This window comes from Amphiura filiformis, chromosome 5, assembly GCF_039555335.1.
Source record: "Amphiura filiformis chromosome 5, Afil_fr2py, whole genome shotgun sequence".
Taxonomy (NCBI): Eukaryota; Metazoa; Echinodermata; class Ophiuroidea; order Amphilepidida; family Amphiuridae; genus Amphiura; species Amphiura filiformis.
This window is the reverse complement of record NC_092632.1, coordinates 60,513,158-60,533,554: the sequence shown is the minus strand read 5'-3', so window position 1 is coordinate 60,533,554 and position 20,397 is coordinate 60,513,158. Positions and strand designations below refer to the sequence as shown.

Genomic DNA, 20,397 nt, shown 5'->3' with positions numbered 1-20,397 from the left:
CCGCTACATGATGAAGTAAAAATTTAGAGAAAATAATGTACTATAATAACTTCTCGAGTAGAAAGATGCAATGAATCGGGATGAGATTCTAATTGCTATCTTCAGTAGATAGGCTATAGCGAGAAAAAAAAACCCCTAAAACGAGCATGGCTACTCTGCGCGAATTAAAAATCGGCATTCGGCCTAATGCCGCGCTATTTATTTTAAAAAAGGGGGGGAAGAGGTAAAAATAGAGAAACATACAGATGCGGAGAGTGATGAGTCTGTAATATCGCTTTAAACTTTCTGATCGGGCTGATGTATTAGCAGAGATGCCGGTCAGTTTCACTCAAAAAACCTGAAACTGGTAAGAAAATCTGAAAAAGCGCGTGAATGCAGGCCAAAAAGCCCCAAAACAGGCTGAAAATAAATAAAAACGCGGGAATTTGAACTCACAAAAAACCCGAATTCGGGTTAAAACCTGAAAACTGGCATCTCTGTATTGTGACTTGATTGACGGCCATAATGCACTAATTAATAAATAATCATGAGTTGTTTGATAAGTGTTTGCGTGTTTGGTGTTGAGTGAACTTGGTTTTGGCCTAGGTCATTTCAGGGACTGTAACAATACTCTTACACAGAACTTCTTATTTAGATATTCTAAGTTGTAAAACAGTCTTTTCCGAGTGATTTGGATCAACAAGTCCTGTAAACATTGTTTTTTTTTAATGACAAGTAAAGAAATGAAACAAAAACAAAAGATTGACAGAAAATTAACGTTTCACATCTATCTTTATTTACACTTAGATTGGCAATGAACACTACATTTGTTATTATCTTGCATAATTTATTAATTAAACAGTGCATGCAATAATTCCGAAAAAAAATCCCCATCTTTATATATTAGGCTCAAATTTAAGCTAGGTGGTTTAATACCATACCAATTGATGTACGGGTTCAAATGTATGATTGTACTGTTAATGTCAACAGCAACAAGCTGAAATGGTTCTACTCTATTTATTTTTCAGTACTATTAATCAAGAATTGACAGGAAAACTACTATCAGCAAAGCCATAATGTACAATTTTTTATTATTATTATTTAATGAAAATGTTATCATACAAATGGTTGCCTGGATGTTTGTTTGGCTGTCTGCCTGTTTGTTTATTTGGCAGTCCGGGCAGAAGCAAATCCATTGTGCAGCTCCAACGCAATAACCGATCAACTTCATTAGTATGTCTTCAGAATCTTGCATCCTATGATTTTGAGGCTGTAGCTTTGTACATAACCTACAATGCTGGCTCTAAGTGTTGGGAAGGTTTTGATGTAAATAAGACCCCCACTTCCCCGATCATTGTTGAATCCTACTTTTTTTTGGCACCCAACATTGATTGGTGGGGGGAGGGGAGGGGTGTTAGAAAAAAGTATAGGCTTGACACCAAAGAAACTTTCATCAAGATTCATGATATTTTTGTTAAACAAATTAATCTGCAAGAAATTTTTGTACATAAACATTATGTAGAAAGAGGTTTCCAGTGATATAAAAATATCAACTTTTTTTGAGAAAAGTTGGAGGATGATGCTGTGGATCACAAAATCCTTTATAAATATAGTTTCTTTTGGTGTGATTTAAAAAAAAAAAAATTTCGACCAAAAATGATTGACCAGAAATCACATGTTGACCAAAATCACATTTTTAATCAGAAATCGCAGTTTTAAGCAAAATCATGTTTTGGGGCCAAAAAAGATTCTGAAGACATAATAATGATAAAATTGGATGGATACTTTCACATGATACCTGAATTTATCAATCTCACTAGAGTTTTCAAATATCACGCTGATAGGATATGGTGGCCTGATGTGCTGTATAGTTTTGTGTCATAACAAGAAGTATTTATATATGCGCTTTGCATAGGGATTCAAGACACAAGAAAAAAAATGAGTCCAGTCTGATGGTATTCTTGCTTGTAGATCTGAGAGCATATCAGACACACCAAATTGCATTCTGAATACCAGGAATGTCCTTCTGATATAAAATAACTTTGATTTATTGAAATTTGCGATATATACATTTTTGTATAACTTCAACACAAAAGGTCAAAATGTTCATATGCTGGATGGGTTTTCCTCCAAGCTACACACACTTTAAGTACATATCATTAGATTGATATAATTTACTTTGAGGACTGTTAAATATATATTTTTTTTAAATAAATTTTTAATACTTTGCCATAAAATTTGTATTATATCGCAAATTAAAAAAAATATCAAAATTATTTGATGTCAGGAAGGATATTCCTCATATTCAAAATGCAATTTGGTGTGTCTGATGTGCTCTCAGGTCCCACAAAAAATATGTGAAAATGTCGCTATCCAAGCCCTTAAAATGACAGGAAAATCTTCCTGACAGCTTTTACTAATTAATATCATTTCATAATTTTTAGAAATCATACAATAGCGTAACTGGATCTCACACATTGATGTCAGATGTGGAATATAGATTTAATGTGACAAATATAGTAGAAATATTTGTAATTATTTTTGTACATGTTCATACACATTTTCTTTATTATTGTTACAATTGGGTTTCCAACAATTGTGTTTCAATGTGTTGGGTCACATAATTCAGTTCATATCAATTTTATTGTGCTTACTTACTCATGTTTATACAGACTATAAAACAGCCTACAAGTGTGGACTTCCTTTTGCATGGTGTTTATTATGTTTAAATCAATATACATATATACCAGTATGTACAAAGATGAAATTGACAAAATAAATGTTATTCTCATTTTCAATATTAAGTTTACAAAAAAGTTATATATACAATCTGTGGCATACAATATGGATGGATGGATTTATATAATCTTGTAGATGGGACGGAATAATTTAAAAAACGCTGGCAGTACATACAACCCATTATAACAACCTTGATAGCAGGCAATTCATAGCTTGCAAAAATATACAAAAGGTCGTATAGATATTGTTTATCAGTCAAATAAGATAAATAAAACAATAATACCAACTAACAAACACACACAAAACTTTTGTATTTCAAATTACAAGCAAGGCCATCAATTTCAATTAAAAAATGGCTACATTTCCATTACCTGAAATTTTAAAGGTAAATGACAACAAAATAAAACAACTAGCTGATTATGTTTATTAACATACTAAGGCCATATCCTTCATTTACAGATAAATCATAAAGTCTTTGTCATGCAGATTTCTCCAGCAGATAACTGTTAACCCCATGAGAACTACCTGCCGATTGGCCAAAATGAAGCTTTCATTATCAACTGGACCAATCAGCAACATTGTTAGAATAATTTCACCACACAAAAAAAAAAAATGGGGTGAATTATTTGTAAAGCTCCATTCTGATTGGTGATTAAAGTGAAGATATCACATAATTGACCAATCAGAGGCAATGTTAGATCGGCAGGTAGTGCTCAGGGGTTAAGGCCATGCTTTAGTGTCTCAGAACTGTGGATTGCCAAAGCCGACTTGTTGCTGCATATCATGAATCTCATCTAGCAAGGGTCCTTCTTGCAAGCTGACTTTGAGGGCATATTTGTACGCCTGCTCTGCCTCTAGTTGGCGTTCTGTAGCAAGGCATACCAGCGATAGGTAGCCCCACACTTCTGGGTCACTGTTGTTCAGAATATTAGCTTCACACAATGCATCTTCTGCTTCAGATAGTTCTCCCAACTGCAGTGAGATATTATGAAATAAATAAAGGAAAAATTGAAATGTTAGTTTAAAAGTATAGTTATGCTATTTACATTGGTTAAAACATTGCAAATGTGACACAACATCCAATGGGAAAATGCACCAAAATGATACACAGAGTTAAAAACCAGATGTTTCGAAAAGAAAAAGAAATTTCCTTTTTCTTCTAGGAATAAAATGTGCACCAATTGTTGTAGTCCATATACCTTCCTCGTGGCAGTAATTTAGATATTGTTTTTTTTATTGTATCTAAACGTAATGATGATAAGTACGAAGGGCAGTCAGTATGTTTTAAGAGTTAACTCGTGACGTCATTTGTGGATCATTTTCATGGCATTTCTCAATGATTACATAAACACTGTACCTTTTGTCTTTCAAACAACACATGTAAAAATTATATCATACACATGATTACGCAACAGCATTAGCATAAAATCAATAGTCTAGGGACACTGCCAAATCACGCAAAAAAGGCGGGCCTTTTAAATTACAGAAAAAAAACGTGTTTACAATGTCCGATAACAGCAAAAGTTCAAGGTGCATATGGCTAGTTTTGGGCAGGAATAAACACTAGGTCCTCAGTTTGCATTTGGTAAAATATGAGACGTGTCATTAAACTTTGATAGAAATAGGACGTCTGGAAACTTCAACAACTTTAGGACTTGAATGGAAGCGAAATTATTCTGCAAAAATGGCGAATATGAAAAAGCAGTTATTACAAATTACATCAATTATCTCCAAAATGAAACAGACTAAAATATAATGACTGGTCACGTGTGAGAGCTGGTACTCAGTGCGATGATAACTGGTGCAAATCAAACAACAATCTGCGCATGCGTAGGAAGGATGACCGATACAACGTGGAAATGCACGAAAATTGCAAAATTCCATGTAAATAGGGCCTAAAAATTACAAAATGCTATGAAAATTGTAATTTAAATATTCATATGAGTTTTTATGGATGATCTCAACCTGAAATGAACAGAAAAGTTTTAAAAATAAATTTCTCATTCAAGCGATGGCCTCTCTCTTTGTACCACTACTTTTGTCTAAATGTAACAATGGTAGAATAACAGTTATATTTTAATCACGGATTCGAATATTTTCTAGGGGGACTCCCGTTTAAATGTTTGGAGATTAGTCAACAGAACTGGCAAAAAAAATATATTTCCACGTTTGCTATTTTTGGCAATATCAAGATTTTTAAAGAAAGAAAAGCCTCGTTTTTGTCAAAAATAAGACATATTTGACCACGCATTTTAAATAAACTAAAACCTTTACAGCCCAACAAACATGGTTTCAGGAACTGGTAGTTTGTGTTCTATTACTGTTCCAAAAGGCAGCATTCTCCATTCTTTAATTCCCGAGAAAATATAGAAAATACAACAATACCTCATTTCAGCCTCTTAATTCCCTTAACAAAAACGACTCAATTTCGCCAGGTGACACTAGACCATTGATTTTATGCTAATGCTGTTATGTAATCATATGTGTGATATAATTTTTACATGTGTTGTTTGAAAGACAAAGGTACAGTGTTTATGTAATCATTGAGAAATGCCATGAAAACGATCCACAAATGACGTCACGAGTCAACTCTTAAAACATACTGACTGCCCCTCGTATATAAAGGAAAATATTTCCAAAAAGGAAATGATGCAAGAGAAATTTACACTGCAAGAATCAAGATTGATTCCAGCACAGTGCAACTAAATTCTGACCCTGTCATAAATTCCGTAGCATCTTAAAACATTTTGTCACCTTTCAAAATAAGGATGAACTAACATCAATACTTTTTGTAGATGGCTCAAACTAAAACCTAATTTCAATCATAGCCTTTCAAACACATTCACTTCATTACCTGCTCTTTGCAGATTTTAAGCAGATTTTAAAGTCCCATTCAGTGATCCCAGCACAATTGTAAAAAAAAAGAAGTGAAGGATAAGTCATTCAAATTGTCATTGGTATTTTTGAAATGAAAAATTTGACCAAAAAATGAATAAAACCGCAGTATTGATGAAGTTGAAGCCCCATTCAAATACATGTAGCTAATTTATTAACTGTCAGTATATAAATTACAGATTCAAGTAATATGCCTTCTTTTGTCTTAAATCCACAGCTTTCGGCTGAACCACTAGCAGGCTTTGTTGGCACATGTATGACAATGACAAAGGTACAAAAATCTGAATTTTGATCATTTTTATGATCGTCTGGTTGAGCAAATCACTGAATTTACACTGCAAGAATCAAGATTGATTCCTGCACTGTGCAACAAAATTCTGACCCTGTCATACATTCCGTAGCATCTTGAAACATTTTGTCAACTTTCAAAATAAGGATGAACTACATGTATAAACATCTATACTTTTTGTAGATGGCTCAAACTAAAACCTAATTTCAATCATAGCCTTTCAAACACATTCACTTCATTACCTGCTCTTTGCCGATTTTAAGCAGTTTTGTTTGTTTAAAGTCCCATTTAGTGATCCCAGCGCAATTGTAAAAATACAAAAAAAATTGTGTATAAACTGCTTAAAAGTGAAGGATAAGTCATTCAAGTTGTCATTTGGTATTTATGAAATGAAAAATTTGGCAAAAAATGAATAAACCAGCAGTATTGACGAAGTTGAAGCCCCAAATAGATGTAGCTCATTTTATACTGTCAGTATATAAATTACAGATTCAAGTAAAATGCCTTCTTATCTCTTAAATACACAGCTTTTGGCTGAACCACTAGCAAGCTATGTTGGTACATGTATGACAATGACAAAGATACAAAAATCTGAATTTGGTAATTTTTACAATCGTCCGGTTGAGCAAATCACTTGAATGGGCCTTTAAGTCAAGCAGAGATTTCTTTCATAGTACTTTAATTCAATACATTTTATGTTTAGATACACAAATATAACTAAAATATTTTAATCGATTTAAACATAACATTTAGTTGCATTGAAAAGTTCAGATGCAAAAAGTGATGTCATTTTCAAACTTTATGAGTTAAGGGATCTAGAATGAGCGTTTATGGCGTTTCGACAGTATTTTTTGTGGGACATGAGAGCACCTCAGATGTATCGAATTGCATTCTGAATACGAAGCATGTCTTTCTTCGAATAATTTTCATTTTTTGAAATTCTCGATATAATACAAATTTTATGACAAATTATTAAAATTTGATATTTTTCAAATTGTTGATATATAACAGTCCTCGAAATAAATTTTATAAATCTAATAATATATTCTTAAAGTGTATGTAGCTGGGAGGAAAAGGCGACGATCAATTGAAAATTTTGACCTTTTATATTGAAGATATCAATTTTTAATGATTTGCCATAAAATGTGTATTACATTGCGAATTTCAAAAAATCCAAATTATTTGATATCAGAAGGCCATTCTTCGTAGTCAGAATGCAATTCGATATGTCTGATGTGCTCTAATGTCCCACAATAAATACTGTCCAAACGTTCATACCCCTTCCCTTAAGCCCACCAATGTTTGCCCTATAATGTCAGCTTTAAATTGACACCCTACTTTAAAATGATCAAGATAATTATTTGAAGCTGATCAATAATAAATAATAGCACATATTCACTTTATTATTTTCTTTATGTTTGCCAAGTTATATTTTTGTTTGCCTGACTGCTTAACTAATTGACCAATAAGCACAAATATTTGCATAATAATAACTCATGCCTTGCAATGAAATCTGTCAAGTAATTCTTCTTTCTCGAAGTGTCTATTAGCCTATCATAGTACCTATAAGCTACTCATGATTTCAGAGAATTTTAAGAGAAATACAGCACTAAATTTTGTTGGATTAAAAAATATTATCCTGTTTTGCCAAATGAAACAGCTAAATCCTAATCCTTCAATTAGTTCTAACTAGCAATGAAAGTCAAATTTTTTGGTCAGTTTTTGTATGCAGTAACAGTCATGCATTCTAGTTTTTGGAAAACTAATTTTCGAATCTCTTTTATAATCAATTATAAAAAATAAGATAAGATCTTAAAAGTATGAGCAAACTCTTTAGAACAACTTTAAGCACTCAAAATCTTGATTATATACTAAGTATTTGAATTTTGTCACTGCAATTGTAAGAAAACACATTATCCCTCAAATTGCAAAAAATATTAAAATTTGATTTTTATTGCCGTATTTTCTGGAATCGGAGTAGTGTTGAGCAAAGTTGTTTGCATGGAGTTCCTTGACCCTTGGCACAAAGAACTATTGATGATCAGTTACATAAATATTGTCAATGCTATTTCTTCTTACCCTATAGCAGGCAATGCCGACACCCAGCCAAGATATACAGGATGGTGACTTCTTACAAGCATACAGGAACGTATTCTTGGCCTCTTGATACTGCAAGGAAAAAAAAAACCAAAGAAAAGTCACATTATTTAACCATTCTGGACATCTTCATCAAGTACACTTTTTCTTGATACTGTATCCACAGCTGCCGGTATGGAAGGCTAAAAAAACATGTTTGTTTCCTGTAGCAGGTCAAAAAAGTCAAATGCGAAATGCGTTTTTTTAGTTTTATTTTTTTTATAATCCATGTCTTCAAATGAAAAAAAAAAAACACACCTTTTTACTGCAAATTGGAATGGGAATTTACAGTGGGTCTCTCTGACACACACAAAAATCATATTTCTTCATATTCAAGAATATTTATGATCCTTCAACCTGCAGATTAAAAAAGGTATTTAAAAAAAATGTGTGATGTTTTCTCAAGTAGTTTTTCACTACGCTTGTTTGTTGTGTGATGTGAAAATGTTTACTCCAGTAGTGTTTTATATTATTTTTTTGTGATTTTTCCGGTTTTGGGTGTTTTTTTTCTTTGTAAGTAAAAATTTTTTTTCTAATGCGCAAAATAAGCCGTCAAAAACGTACAGGAAACAAACTTGTTTTTTTTTTTTTTGGCCTAAGAATCCTTAGAGTTGTGTGCTGAAGGGTTGCAATAAATACAATACATTTTGGCAAAATACAAGCTGGTATTGAAAGCAGTAACTTGATTAGAGACTGTCTACAATTTGTATTTCATATTAACTTTGTGTACATGTATTACTACATGAACTTGTCTCATAAATGTTTATCATATACTTTGGAATTGGAGGGAGGGGGGCCAAAGGGGCTCAGCCTTCTCAATATTTTTTGTGCTATTTTGGCACTATCAAAGATTTGCTAAATCAGAAAATCAAAAAATCCGATTTATTTCATTTTTGTAAAGAGAACTGGTGCGCTAACAGAAACATAACATGCAAATGATAAACTGAAAATGACCCAATAATGATATAATATTTTGGTAAATGTTGCAGCTTATAGCTACATGTATTTGAATGGGACTCAACAACACTGATTTTTGCTCAATTTTGCACATAAATAAATACCTAATGACAATTTTATTGACTTATCCTTAAATTTTAAGTAATTCCTACAATTTTTTTGTTTTTTATTTGCTTTGCCTGGGATCACTGACAGTGTCTTCAAAATGTGGAAAAAATTCCAGTACTAATCATGATAGAGAGCCAAAATTAATATAGACAAATCATACACGGATCCAGACTTGATACAATTTGTTACAGATCAACACACTACAAACACAAACTGGAACAGAACATAGTTTCAGTGAACTGTGAAGCAATCAAGTAAATCATGTCATTTGTCAAGCAAAGCAACATTTCTTCTTGATTCAATATTATTGCACTTCAATAGTCAACAAGATGCTGACAATCCCATTGAAATTATATTACTATCCAGCAGACGTATTTCGATGTTGCAGTTCACAATAAACAAAGAAAGAGGTCAAACAAACACTTTCTTGGCTTTATCCCAAAGTTCCCGTCCCAATTACATCATTCAACCCAAGTCATTCCATTATATTTATGTTCATGGTTAGTGTTGCCAGTAGATGCTTAACCTGACAGAATTGGGCTACTAGGGGCCTTAAACTTTTTTGGGAAAACCCCATATTTTGTCAATTAGAGGAAAAACAGGGTCCAAAAGGTGCTGTTGCAAAATGAAGGGACCTAACACAAAATGCACCACATACTATCACATGGTAACCAAATTTACTTCAGCATGAATAGATTAATAAATTTAAATGAATTACATATTTTAGCACATCTTTTACTGTGTACTATTGTTTATCATAAAATTGCTGAATAATAAAGGCAAGCACAATCTTAAATCTAGTTAATTTGTCCCGAGCAAGGTGCCTATCCTTATTTATACCTCGTAAATGGAAATTGACGGCCTTAGTGCCCTAGTTTAAGATGACTTAATAAATTGTTTACTGGTCATGTTTACATTACATCAATTTTGATGTTTACTGAAAATCCTGCCTCTTCCAAATGCAACATTGGGTGCATTTCTGACAATCCTCTTTAATTACACATTTTTATGACATCACCAACAGATATTGAATTAACTGTTTACCTGTCCATCCTGCAGATATATAGATGCTAATCTTAGATAAATGGAGTGCATCTCTCTTGCATCCGCAACAAATGACAAAGTTCTTTCATAGCACATCTTAGCATCCTCCATGTTTCCTTGAAGGTATCTCAGATGACCCTGTATGGACCATGCATCTGGATTCTGGCAAGAAGAAAAACAAAATAACAATTAAATAACAAGTTCTCTCATACAGAAATGCCAGTCAGTGTTGTTAAAAAATCCTGAAACGGCAAAAACATTCCTGAAAAAATGCACTTTGCCTATACATTTGTACAAGATAATCCAAGTAAAATTTCCTGAAATCAGAAAATTTCCTGAAGATTGGCAACACTGCTCATAACACGCCTTAGCTTTCTCTTCTAGGTTTCCTTCACAAGGTTATTTCAAATTAGGCCCCCCAAAAACTGGTTTGCTTGCCCTCCACCGACCGACCCAAAATTGCCCTAAATTAGGGTTGGCATTTAATTTTTTTTTTAGTTTTTAATTTATAATTTTAATGGTTTTTTATTACTTTTTCTGCGTCTAAATTTCATTTCAAAGTTAAATTTGGCCAACATTATTTTTTTAAAGAAGAGACCATTACTGAAACTCATTAGAATTTTTATAATTATCCATTCACGCATCAATATTTCCAATAAACTTGGCGTCTTATGCCTGAAGTATGCAGTTGTTCAAATTGAATGAAGGTCTGAAGTGGAAGTATTGCATGACCAATGTTCATTGCCTAACAGGCGTACAGTACAGTAGTGAGTCATTAAAAAGTCATTTTTAGGCCATATCATGAATGGATTATACATAAGTTTTGTGTCAATTTGAAAAAAGTGTAAATAACAAAATTATCAGCCAAGGGCAAGCCACTTGAATTTTTGATGTCAGAGTTCTTTATTTCCTCTCAGATGGCCTGGAATGGACCATGCATCATATGTTTGTCAATTTGTTCAAATAAATGAGAAAGATAGCATAAAAGAAACATTATTCATAAGAAAATAGCAGGTCTAATCCTACAACAGGGTAGTATTGGTAGCCTGAACTTATGATCCAATCAAATCTGAAATCTTTATCAGACACAATCACAATAATAAGTTCCCACTACAAATATGATTAGAATGCAAGTCTAATTCTTATTATGCATCAAAATCTCCTCAAAAACATAGTATACACTGAAAAGAAAGTTCTATTGAGAAACCAATCACCATGATGTTGTGGGTTCTAGTCATAAAACAATCATTAAATGTCATAATGATATTTAAAGTGATGAAAACAGGCCTAATCAGAGTACCAAATTCTTTGCTTTTTCGTTCATAACCAACATAATCATATCACTGTCATTATGTCCTTTTAGATAACTACATAAGTAGGAAAGGCATGATTTTGCTGGCCATGCAAGTTGACTCAATAAACATACACTTTTTAAGGAAGTAAACATGATTTATGGGGGCGAAAAAAGTCAACATTTTGTACAATGACATTGCATTGTTACTAGGCAACCTATAATTACAGGGTGAGACACTTCCATGACAACAGTATCAATGTCAACAATAAAACCAGAGCTAATAATACCCTCTTACATCTATAATTCAGATAAAATATTATCTATTTTATTAAACACCCTTTTTGCTGAAAAAACCTTGGGGCAATTAAATGGTAGTACACAAGGTGCTTAATCGCGCACATATATTACGCGAACGCATTAGCGCGCGATCATTGAGGATCTACAAGCGTTCTGCCCTTGCGTGTCGGTGCTACAGTGACTATCCACTATCGTGTCATAATGGATGGGTAAAAACCGATCAAATTCCGTGTATTCTTGACAAGACGCACCAACTGAATTAGAATTGATCATTACATCTCACCTGATAGTTCAAGACAAGAGCTTCTTTCAGACTATGATCAGCATCATCCAGCTCTTTCTTCTGTAACTTCATCCTGGCTAATGCTACATGGTATGCAGGTGTAGGCCCACCTAAAGGTGCTAGTAATTCATGAGCTAATGCTCTCTCACAGAACTGCATTGGAAAAAAAGTATTATGATTTAGTATTATACATTCAAAAAAAAAAAAAAAAGCGCCCAGTGATTTATAGTGCGCTACACACAGGCACAACGCCTAGACATTGATCCACAAGCCTCAGCACACTTTACAGGTTGTCGCTGACCACTACGGTACCACATCATTCCATAAAACATTACACAACAATTCAGGGACTTTGCTGCTTCAAGAGCGCACACCCTAGACAATCCACAAATAACCTTCGCAACTAGGATCAGCTCCCCGAGTTTCGTACGAGTTAGCAGCGAGTTCCTTGTCCAGGGGAATTTCAAGCTACCTCAAATTTTCACGAGAGCGTACTAGGTACCGCCAGGGTTCGAACCCGCAACCTCTCGCACCATAGTCGAACGCCTTATCAATTGAGCTAACTTCACAACACCAAACAACAAAACATAAAAGAATGTGCTAATAAAATAAAATAAAATTGATATGATATTGATCAATTTCAAAATGTCAAAGTATCCCAATAAATTAATAATGAACAAATGAATGAAGTATTTACTGAGAATTGGCATGGATGAATAAATGAGTAAGAAACAATGGCTGAAGCAATTAATAAAAAAGCAAATTACAAAAGATAAAAAGAAAAAAATCTAAATCAGTAATAATTCTTACAGGCAAATATCATTCTTGGAAATATTGAATGCTAGAGTGCCATGCTTGGTCTCATGCTATTTTTGTAAATGTGACACTAAATCTGCCACAGCTAGCATGCACAGTATGTGATTATTAAGTTGCTAAGTTATCTGCCTTATTCAAGTAATGTGGCATAACATGGCAATGTGACATTGAATTTTCCATTCAAGCAATTCATCCAAGCATGGAATTGTATAGAAATGTCATCCATTCAATAGGAGGGTCTTGTTTATAAATCACTGACCCATTACAATCCAAAGTCATAAGTTCAACACCCTCTATTACGTAGTTGCAATAATGAGATCAATATAGAGGGAGTTTGGAAAATTCTCTTCACTGGGTGTCGACTGCAGATGACATGTTTAAAAAAAAAATTTTAAATTAAAAAATTTCAAAAATTTAAATTTTCATGACCATATTTGGAATCAGCATGAAAAATGTATTAAAATGAGTACAAACAAGCCTAGTATTGCTTCATTAGTTCTTAAGATAGATCTTGATATTTTGAGAACATATTTCAAAACTTCAACTTTTTCCGTTGAAGCGCATGGCTAGCACGCAGAGCATTAAATGCACAAACTTCTTAAATTTATAAAGTAAGGATGTGCATATTGCTTTGCTTCATCAAAGCAAGTTGCTCCTATCTCTGTGCTACTACTCCAAGTTGAAGTTTTAACAAAATCAGCTGCCTTTTAAAATGTTCCCATTATTTTGTGTTATTTTAAGAGTTGAGAAATAATTACAAGAAAAACATGCTTACATTTATAAAGCGATGTACCATAACAATTTAAAGCTATGTAACATTTGCTGAGGAGGACACCCTCAAAGTTTTTCAAAATTCTGATTTTTACACAATTGAAGAGCTTTGTTTCAAAACCCCTTACATCCACTTGCCCATTTTTGAGAACACATCAAAAAATCATCAAAAAAAATCACTGATATATGGGGGTTTGCAACAAAAGCAGTTTTTGGCGGGATGCTTGGGTAGGATGAGCATCCTGCCAAAAACTGCTTTTGCTGAAAAACACCTTATATCAGTGATTATTTTGATGATTTTTTGATGTGTTCTCAAAATTGCTCAAGTGGATGTAAGGTGTTTTGAAACAAAGCTCTTCAATTGTAAACTACACTACAGGATTCTCATGAGAGTAGCAGCGCTGCTACTATTGAGTACCTACGTCGACCACCACACCCTTGTGGCCCGGGTTGCTGGCTACAACTCGCACACGTAATTACCCATGTTGTTAAAATGTGGCTTTACCAATGTAATAATACCAAAATGCTCTCAAACAGGACAAAACAAATAAAGCAATGGAAATAAGGCCCCCCCCCCAAAAAAAACAAAAAAACAAAAACAAGAATAACTGTTTAAAGAGGAATATACTCATGTCTGCTTTTAGGGACCGTTCACAAACACTTGTTGGGAGGCCTGATGCAAAAAAATTTCATCGCGAAAATTTTTCGGGGCCCCCCTTTTGAGATCTCAAAAATTTCAGGGCCCCTTTTGACATGAAAATTATGGGTCAACCCCATAGAAAAGCATATAAGCTCAACTTTCCCAGGAAAATCTGTGGTAATTTTTTCAGGCCCCCCCCCTTAGGAGGGTCAAAATGTTTAAGGGCCCCTTTTTGCATCAGGCCCCCCAACAAGTGTTTGGGAACGGTCCCTTAGTGCACCTACTTGAGTGGCTTTCACTTCCAGTAGAAATTCCACAGCAATCATGAATATGCTGGACTCTGGTACTGGAGTGGGTTCTCTTGGTGCGTCTTCTTGATCAACATGAGCAGGGCGACTTCCTACTTCACTGGGTGCTGCTTGGCTGGTGGCACTTTTTGCACGAGTGGTTCCTTCAATTCCTACATATTATATCATTCAAGTATAATGTTAAGAAATATGCAACTGCTAAGTTGATTAGGCTGTACATCATTGATTATTGACATTGTAAGCATGTTGAGGTGTGTTTGTAAATACTTGCAAATGAGGACCTACATATGAATACACACATCACAAACAAGGACACACCTCTGACCGTGGATGTCCTCGGTCTGCCTGAGTAAGTAAGCTTAGTGAAATGGAACTTACAACTCGTAAGTTACGAACGATTTTGAGACTTACGAAACTTCATAAAGTTTAGTGCAATGGACCCCTGGTGTGTGGGGGTGTGGGGGTGTGTGTGTGAGATCCACGGTGTGTTGATTAAGAATGGATGTGTGAGTCGAGTCCTCGGTTAGATAGTATTAAATCATATGCAGAATGAGGTCCTCATTTGGAGGTATTTACTAGTAGGGGTATGTGTGTGTAGGGGTATGTGTGATGTGCATGTCTGTATTTCCATGGATGATTGTCAACTTTCCACACAAAGCATGATTATTAGTAAGCCATTTGCACCTTGAACATTGCATTAATCTTCTTAGTGTTAGACCCCGGTCAGACGTAAAGATGGTCGGACCATGGTATGGGTAGGTTTCCCCAACGATGCTAATAAGCATCGTTAGCACCAAAGTTACTATGGTCTGCCTATAGTTAATACAAACAACCAATCGTGTGACCGGCTCTTAGTTACCATTATCCCACTATAATAGTACACTGCCATGTGACCATATGTTGTTTAGTCAACAACATAGTTACTATATTTGTGACCCGATCTCACAAAACATAAGTCAAAAAATTTGAAAAGTGAGTTTTTGATGTCATCATTTAGTATAGGTCTTCAGCTTTCATTTGATACCAAAATTGTGTTTCTGGGACATGTGGTCTTCATTTTACAGTCTTTCAACGGGAAGGGGGGAAGCGACACATACAGAAAAGGCAAATGCAAGAAAAATGGATTTAAAGTTGTAAAATGACATGGTAAAGACTTGGTTTGGCTCAGAAAATGCAAGATTTGGGTGCTTTAGACATAAAAGAATATTTTGTTTTCAATAGTAGGTTAAAGTAAACATATTAATGAATCAAAAAATAATAAAAACTGAAAAAAAAAAATCTGCAAGGTTTTTCACCCCTTTCCCAACTTTGACTTGTTGTATCTCAAAATGGCTAAGGGAGGACAGTTTTTATGGTCTACTTAGCTCAGCAATGCTCTGCTGTCTTCGATAGCGCATTGTATCGGAGAGGTACCTGGCTTTTATCGAAGCCCAAACCCATAAAAAAGCCTGTAGCAAACTCTGTCAGACTCCGCTCAATTGTACACTATGCTCCGATACCACGCTTGACCAAAATATCGATTGAATCAATTTTACGACCATGCTTGAATTAACAACCACTTGAAACCCAATTACACCACTTTGTGTAAACATAAACTTACACACATTATTGACTTTCTACTGACCAGAGACACGACCCCAGACATGCTTATTTAATGACCACTTGAGAAGGTGATGAGTGGGTCGTTATGCACTTACCTAACACAAAGGAAATTGATTATGGTTTTACCATCGACCGTGTTTATAATCCTGCTGCTCTGCTGAGCGCTCCGATAGATATCAGCAAACTCAGATACTGTTCGCTTGTTCCTATCGAACGCTCTAGCGTACATGAACCATTATCGAAGACAGCAAAGCATTGCTGAGCTAAGTAGACCATAAAAACTGTCCTCCCTAAGTGCGACTTATGGCGGCTTTTGTCAGAGCGGGTCACAACTATTACTCTATCTCTTGAAACTTTATAGCATGATGATTTTATTGCTTGCACAGATTTAAAAAAATGATAACGAGGTATGTTTATACTAAAATCACATGAATAATTTTGGCCAAACACTTAAAAACTACTGGTCAGTAGTGAACGGATGTTAGTGATTGAGACAGACTGCTCCATACGAAATCAACCAACCTGATTTTGAATTGGAGGATATGGACATTTTCTTCTTAAGCCCTGGATGATTGTTATGTTTAACAGCAGGAGACTTAGATATAGGGATTTTAGCATCAGTAGGTGTAGCTGGGGTCTTGGTTACTTGAGGAACAGCAGGTGCAACCTCACTCTCTCCTGTTGCGATCACACAATGTTGTGCAAATGTAAAGCATGAATGGAAAAGCAGGAAAAAGCATAAAAATAAAATGTTGTTAGTGCCTGATATAAAAATGTGTTACACTTTTTTGTTAAGCATATGTGACATGATCTGCTCCACAGGAGCCAAAGGAGGTATTTTTGAAAATTGATTTACTATAATTATTAAACAAACATTGGGCTATCATATAATAATATTACCAAGGGTCTAGCATACTTTGTTCTAAAGTTATGAAGTTTTGTTATGTTGTATTTTCTTATGTATTTTATTGGTGTTTTACTCATATTTTTCCCTTCACATCAATTTCAAATTTACCCCCTTTAGCCCCCACGGACTAGAGCGTGTCACATATTTGAGCATTTTTGAGAAAGCTCTCTTAGGATTTCGCAGACATGTGTACATACTCATAAATTTCATGATGGGTTTATAATAATAATTATGGTGAAGCAGAAAAATGTTCACAGCAAGCAAAATAATGTCATTAGCTTAGTCTTGCATTACCTTTATTCTTAGTAAGCATGTTAATGTATGCAACATTAGCTCCAAGCATTCAAACAGGTTAACATGTCCAAGGTTTGATAATGGGTAATTGCTCACATGGAGATAATGACTTAACAACCATGTGGTTATAGATATGGATAGATGTCTGACCTAATCGGTGCATGTGTTTGTGTGTCCAACATTAGATTGATTGATAGTGGGACAATTACCTTGTGACATCATCCCCATATACATCCACGTACACCTCTTAACTGAAACTCTACAAAATATCTCATATTGGCACCTTTTATTCCACAAATTTAAGAAATCGTAACATGGTACATACCCTAAAATGGGGTGCAGCCCGTCACTAAGAAGACCCTGTAGTTAGAAGACCCGCTATTCAGAAACCCCATTTTTTAGAAGACCCGCTAGTCAGAATTTTCTGAGTAGCGGGCCTTCTGAGTAAAGGACTTTCTGAATAGTTTGTTGAATTTTATGTAAAAGTCCCGCTACTCAGAATTTTTTTCTGACTAAAGGGCTGTATCCAACCCTAAACCTATCCCCTAACCATAACCCTAACCATAACCTTGCAAAGGGCCTGTTAATCAGAAGGCACACTACTCAGAAAATATTTTCTGAGTAGCGGGCCTTCTGATTAACGGGTTTTCTGATTAGCGGGTCTTCTAGTTAGCGGGTCATTTTAAATGAAAACAAGCCCACTATTCAGAATTTGACCTTTTGATATATGTTATGACCTTTGAGTTTTCTGAATAGTGGGCCTTCTGAGTAATGGGTCTACTGAGTGACGGTTGCCCCCCCCCTAAAATGACCAAAGGTGAAAGAATTTCAAATCTTGACACAAATCAGGTACCGTATTCATTCCAATAAGCGCCCAGGGCGCTTAACAAAGTCATTTTGGGTGGGCGCTTATTTTTTTACCACATTTACCTAATTTTTTCATGAGGGGTGTTTATTAGAGACAAATTTACGTATGTTACAAAAGGGTCCTGAGACGTTCTGCAGAAAATGTATTGCAAGTTTACGCAGGACTTGTAGTCCTGCAGCTATTTCACTGTATCGACGTCTATCTGTCAATTCAACATTAATGGTACCCTTTAGCAAATTGAAAATACACTGGGTGGGCGCTTATTGGGGCATGGGCGCTTATTGGAATGAATACAGTACATTTTGGTATTTTTTATTGTAAATCTAAAAATTGTTTAGAACAAAATTCTGCTTTTCAGCTCAGTGAATAACCACACTAACCTGCTTCACTGGTTTCTTCTCCTATAGGCTCGGTATCACCAGAGCCAACCTGTTGTACAATACTCCCTTCAGCCTGTTGACTCCCTCCTGCATCAGGGGTAACCTCTGAAGTAGCTAATGCTGCTTTAGCTATTGCATTCTGTCTTTGCTTTGCTGCTGCATTAGCCATGTTTAGCTTTTGCGCTTCCATAAAGGCATACTCTGCTTGGATATCACTGTCTATTCCATCATAGTATAGGCCTAGGTTAGAGAAAAGGGTACAAAAATATCACGAGGTGTGAATTTAGGCTAGCCAAGAGTTTCAAAAGTGTAGTATATATGTGTTTTTCAGAAACATGTTTCTGCTCTATCAAACTGGTCTGCCATCATAATTGGGCTATTCCAGTTGAAATCCACACTACCCCTGTGGAAGATTTTGGAAATATGTTCCATAAGGGGAGTATGTTTTTCAAATGTAATTGGTCAGGGTTAATCATTTTGAAACCCATACTCCCCCTGTATTATGGCTTTACCTATATCTTACACAACTGGAGTGAGTATTTCAAATGGAAGCTACCGAATTGTCTATTCTATTCAAAACTCTTACTCCCTCTGTGGAAGACTTTAGTTAAATCTTCCACAGGGGGAATGTGTATTTTAAATGGAATAGCCCATTGTATGTGTTGAACCAGATGCATATAGGGTTGGGCAATGTATTATCTGCAGAAGATAAGACTCCCGTGTTGTTTGTCATCTTACTACTTTTCCACTTGTAATATAACAATTGCTATAAATTCTGTCAAAATTCAATCCCACAATCAATATTGCTTAATGTAGCAGGGATGCCAGTGGCTTGAAGTGACTTTGCAGAAAAAAACTGAAAAAGTACGCAAATTTGGGATATAAAGCCTCAAAACGGGCTGAAAATAAATAAAAGTGCGGAAATTTGGAGTAACAAAAAGTCGGAAATCAGGAAAAGTCTGAAAACTGGCATCCCTGATGTAGAGAATTCCATTGAAAGGTTATACAGACAATAATTGTAATTCTTTAATTGTAATTAAAGTCTTTTTAATTAAGCAATTTATCGTTTATTAACGCAAAGGCCTAACTCTGATAACCTTTGTTCTGTATAGTAAGACTAAAAAATTATTACCCTTTCAATATCTCTGTTCACAGAGAGACACACAAAACAAATTCTAACTGCTACACTATGTATGTCTATTTTAAATAAAAGCATACATACAGATTCACAGAGACGTACATGATTTCTCCAATCATGAATAAAACTGAGTTTACCAATTTGAAACATATTAAAAACTGTGAAACCAATCAAGCACTAAATATTTGTCCCTTAATTAATACTCACCTAGCATTGTCCAAGCTAAGACGCTGGATGGATCAACGCAAGTAGAAGCCTCAAAGAAAGTCTCTGCCACGTCATTCCTCTCCTCCATAGCACATACGACACCATATAAAAGCAGACCATGGAGATGCTGTGGGTTGATAGAGACTGTCTCTTTGAAGCATTCCTCTGCTTTAGTGATATCACTGATTAAGAGACAGAATGTGCCATAGTCAAACCAATGGTCAGCATCATTCCTGTTCCGAGCTAATCTCTGTGGAATGAACAGGTCAGATAATGTTAGTGGCATCACTTTATCACTCATGTAAGGGAAATAGAAGCTTAAGGATACGATACGATTTACCGACAAGTTACTCATTTCGGAATGTGATCATGAATTTTGAAGACCACGGAGGCAGATGATCAGTGGAGTGTAATAATAAAAGATAAATCTCATAATGCTATTTAG

General features: G+C 35.0%; 1 protein-coding gene across 3 annotated transcripts in view; it reads right to left on the bottom strand.

Annotated features, from left to right (window-relative positions):
• Positions 1-1,623: 1,623 nt before the first annotated feature.
• The window catches only part of LOC140153468 (cilia- and flagella-associated protein 70-like), a 46,393-nt gene continuing 27,619 nt past the window's right edge, over positions 1,624-20,397 (bottom strand). For 2 of the 3 annotated variants that reach the window (XM_072176228.1, XM_072176227.1), the window contains exons 18-25: positions 19,957-20,202; positions 18,608-18,851; positions 16,681-16,836; positions 14,533-14,708; positions 12,022-12,174; positions 10,148-10,309; positions 7,982-8,071; positions 1,624-3,690 (exon numbers count right to left, since the gene is read on the bottom strand). In XM_072176228.1, coding sequence (XP_072032329.1) covers positions 3,460-3,690; positions 7,982-8,071; positions 10,148-10,309; positions 12,022-12,174; positions 14,533-14,708; positions 16,681-16,836; positions 18,608-18,851; positions 19,957-20,202 — 1,458 coding nt within the window. In that variant the 3' untranslated portion in view covers positions 1,624-3,459. The remainder of the gene's footprint in view (positions 3,691-7,981; positions 8,072-10,147; positions 10,310-12,021; positions 12,175-14,532; positions 14,709-16,680; positions 16,837-18,607; positions 18,852-19,956; positions 20,203-20,397) is intronic. The other variant, XM_072176229.1, reaches the window with a different exon arrangement.